General features: G+C 58.1%; 1 protein-coding gene across 1 annotated transcript; it reads left to right on the forward strand.

The window, feature by feature from the left end:
• The first annotated feature begins 22 nt into the window (after positions 1-22).
• CSUI_008266 (uncharacterized protein) lies at positions 23-881 on the forward strand. Its single transcript, XM_068068400.1, has one exon. It carries the CDS (start codon positions 81-83, stop codon positions 357-359), a length of 279 nt encoding a protein of 92 aa, XP_067919624.1. The 5' UTR covers positions 23-80; the 3' UTR covers positions 360-881.
• Positions 882-1,385: the final 504 nt, after the last annotated feature.

A 1,385-nucleotide genomic window follows, 5' to 3' on the forward strand; every position in this document is an offset into this window, starting at 1 on the left:
GAGAAGGTCGACATACAGTCTACTCGGTTGCTGCCGGTGGCATTAGTGCATTCACGGGTCCCGATGGGATCCGAGGCAGTATGAAATTGGCGGCTAGATGCAGTACACCGCATCGGGTGTTAGCGTCCCATCGCAATGGTTCATGTTATGATGTCCTAGATTTACGAACAGGTGTGGGGAGGAGATTGAGTCATCGGTTGTTGCGGAGATTCTCACCAACAAGTCTCACAAGGGAGTCTCCTTCGGACCCTTACCAAGCCGGCCTGTTTTTGCCCAGAAACCGCCCCACCGCGAGGGGCCGTGAAGGTAGGAGAGAGAATGAGAAGCGGAACGTGGCGCCGACGCTAGTGGAGACATGAGGAATGATTACAGAGCAGAAGCTCATGGAAAAGAATGCGGGAGATAAACGACAGAGCAGTGCCGCACGTGCAGACGCCGGGGCGGTAGGCACGAATATGAACGAGCCAGAGGTTGAAGAAAAGTGCGGACGCCGGGGCGGCAGGCGCGTGTGATCCGAATCAAAGTAAAGTGCGGACGCCGGGGCGGCAGGCACCCATGTCCAGAATTGGTGAACAAGCCAAGAGCTGCAAGAACGGGCGCTCGCTCGCGAGACTGGCACGCTCGCGAGGCGAGGAGCTGAGGACGGCAACAAGGGACGTTGCCAGCAGTGAGCCGGAAAGGAATAATGGAAACCCTGCCTCAGCAAGCTGGGAGAACCGTGGTCATGCACAGGCGTGTAGTGGTGTGGCAAGCGTGGATCGGGGAAATCGTGACGAGACAGTGTGGTGAGCATGCATCGGATGAACAGGTGTGAGGACGGGGATTGTCACGGGAGTGCCGTGGGAAGAACAGAACTTACCTTCCTACGGAAAACCGAGGGAACTAACGAGTGGACACCGGGCGCTGTAGTCTTGCCCCCACGTGGCGTCAGAGAGCCCGTCTTTACACCTAATGACAGTGTCACCAAGAACTATTAGAGACTTCTGGTACGCTGCGCCGGATATCAGACGGCACAGAGCCGCATGAGGAGCCGGGAGTGTGCCAAGCCGGTCGCCTCGTGGCGGCGGTGGTCGGAGTGCTGAACGATGATCGGGGCAACACAGGACGTTGCCCAGTTACGTGGGGGAGGAAATATGATATTCTGCCTGGCGACTTCGCGGGCAGTCGCTGGCCGAAGCGTCGGTACGGGAGAACGTGCAGTGGTGTGATCTGGGGGGGGGGCGGACCCGGGGAGCCTCGGTCGCCCTGAGGGAAAGACTAAGTTATCTAAGTTTTAGGATTAACCTCGAATCACGCCAAGCCCCCTTGAGGCGGACTGAGCAACCCACTGATCCAACTTGTTGTACACTGGTGACGCTAACAGGACCCCTGCGCTCGGGAATCAC

Source organism: Cystoisospora suis (assembly GCF_002600585.1).
Source record: "Cystoisospora suis strain Wien I chromosome Unknown contig_4591, whole genome shotgun sequence".
NCBI lineage: Eukaryota > Apicomplexa > Conoidasida > Eucoccidiorida > Sarcocystidae > Cystoisospora > Cystoisospora suis.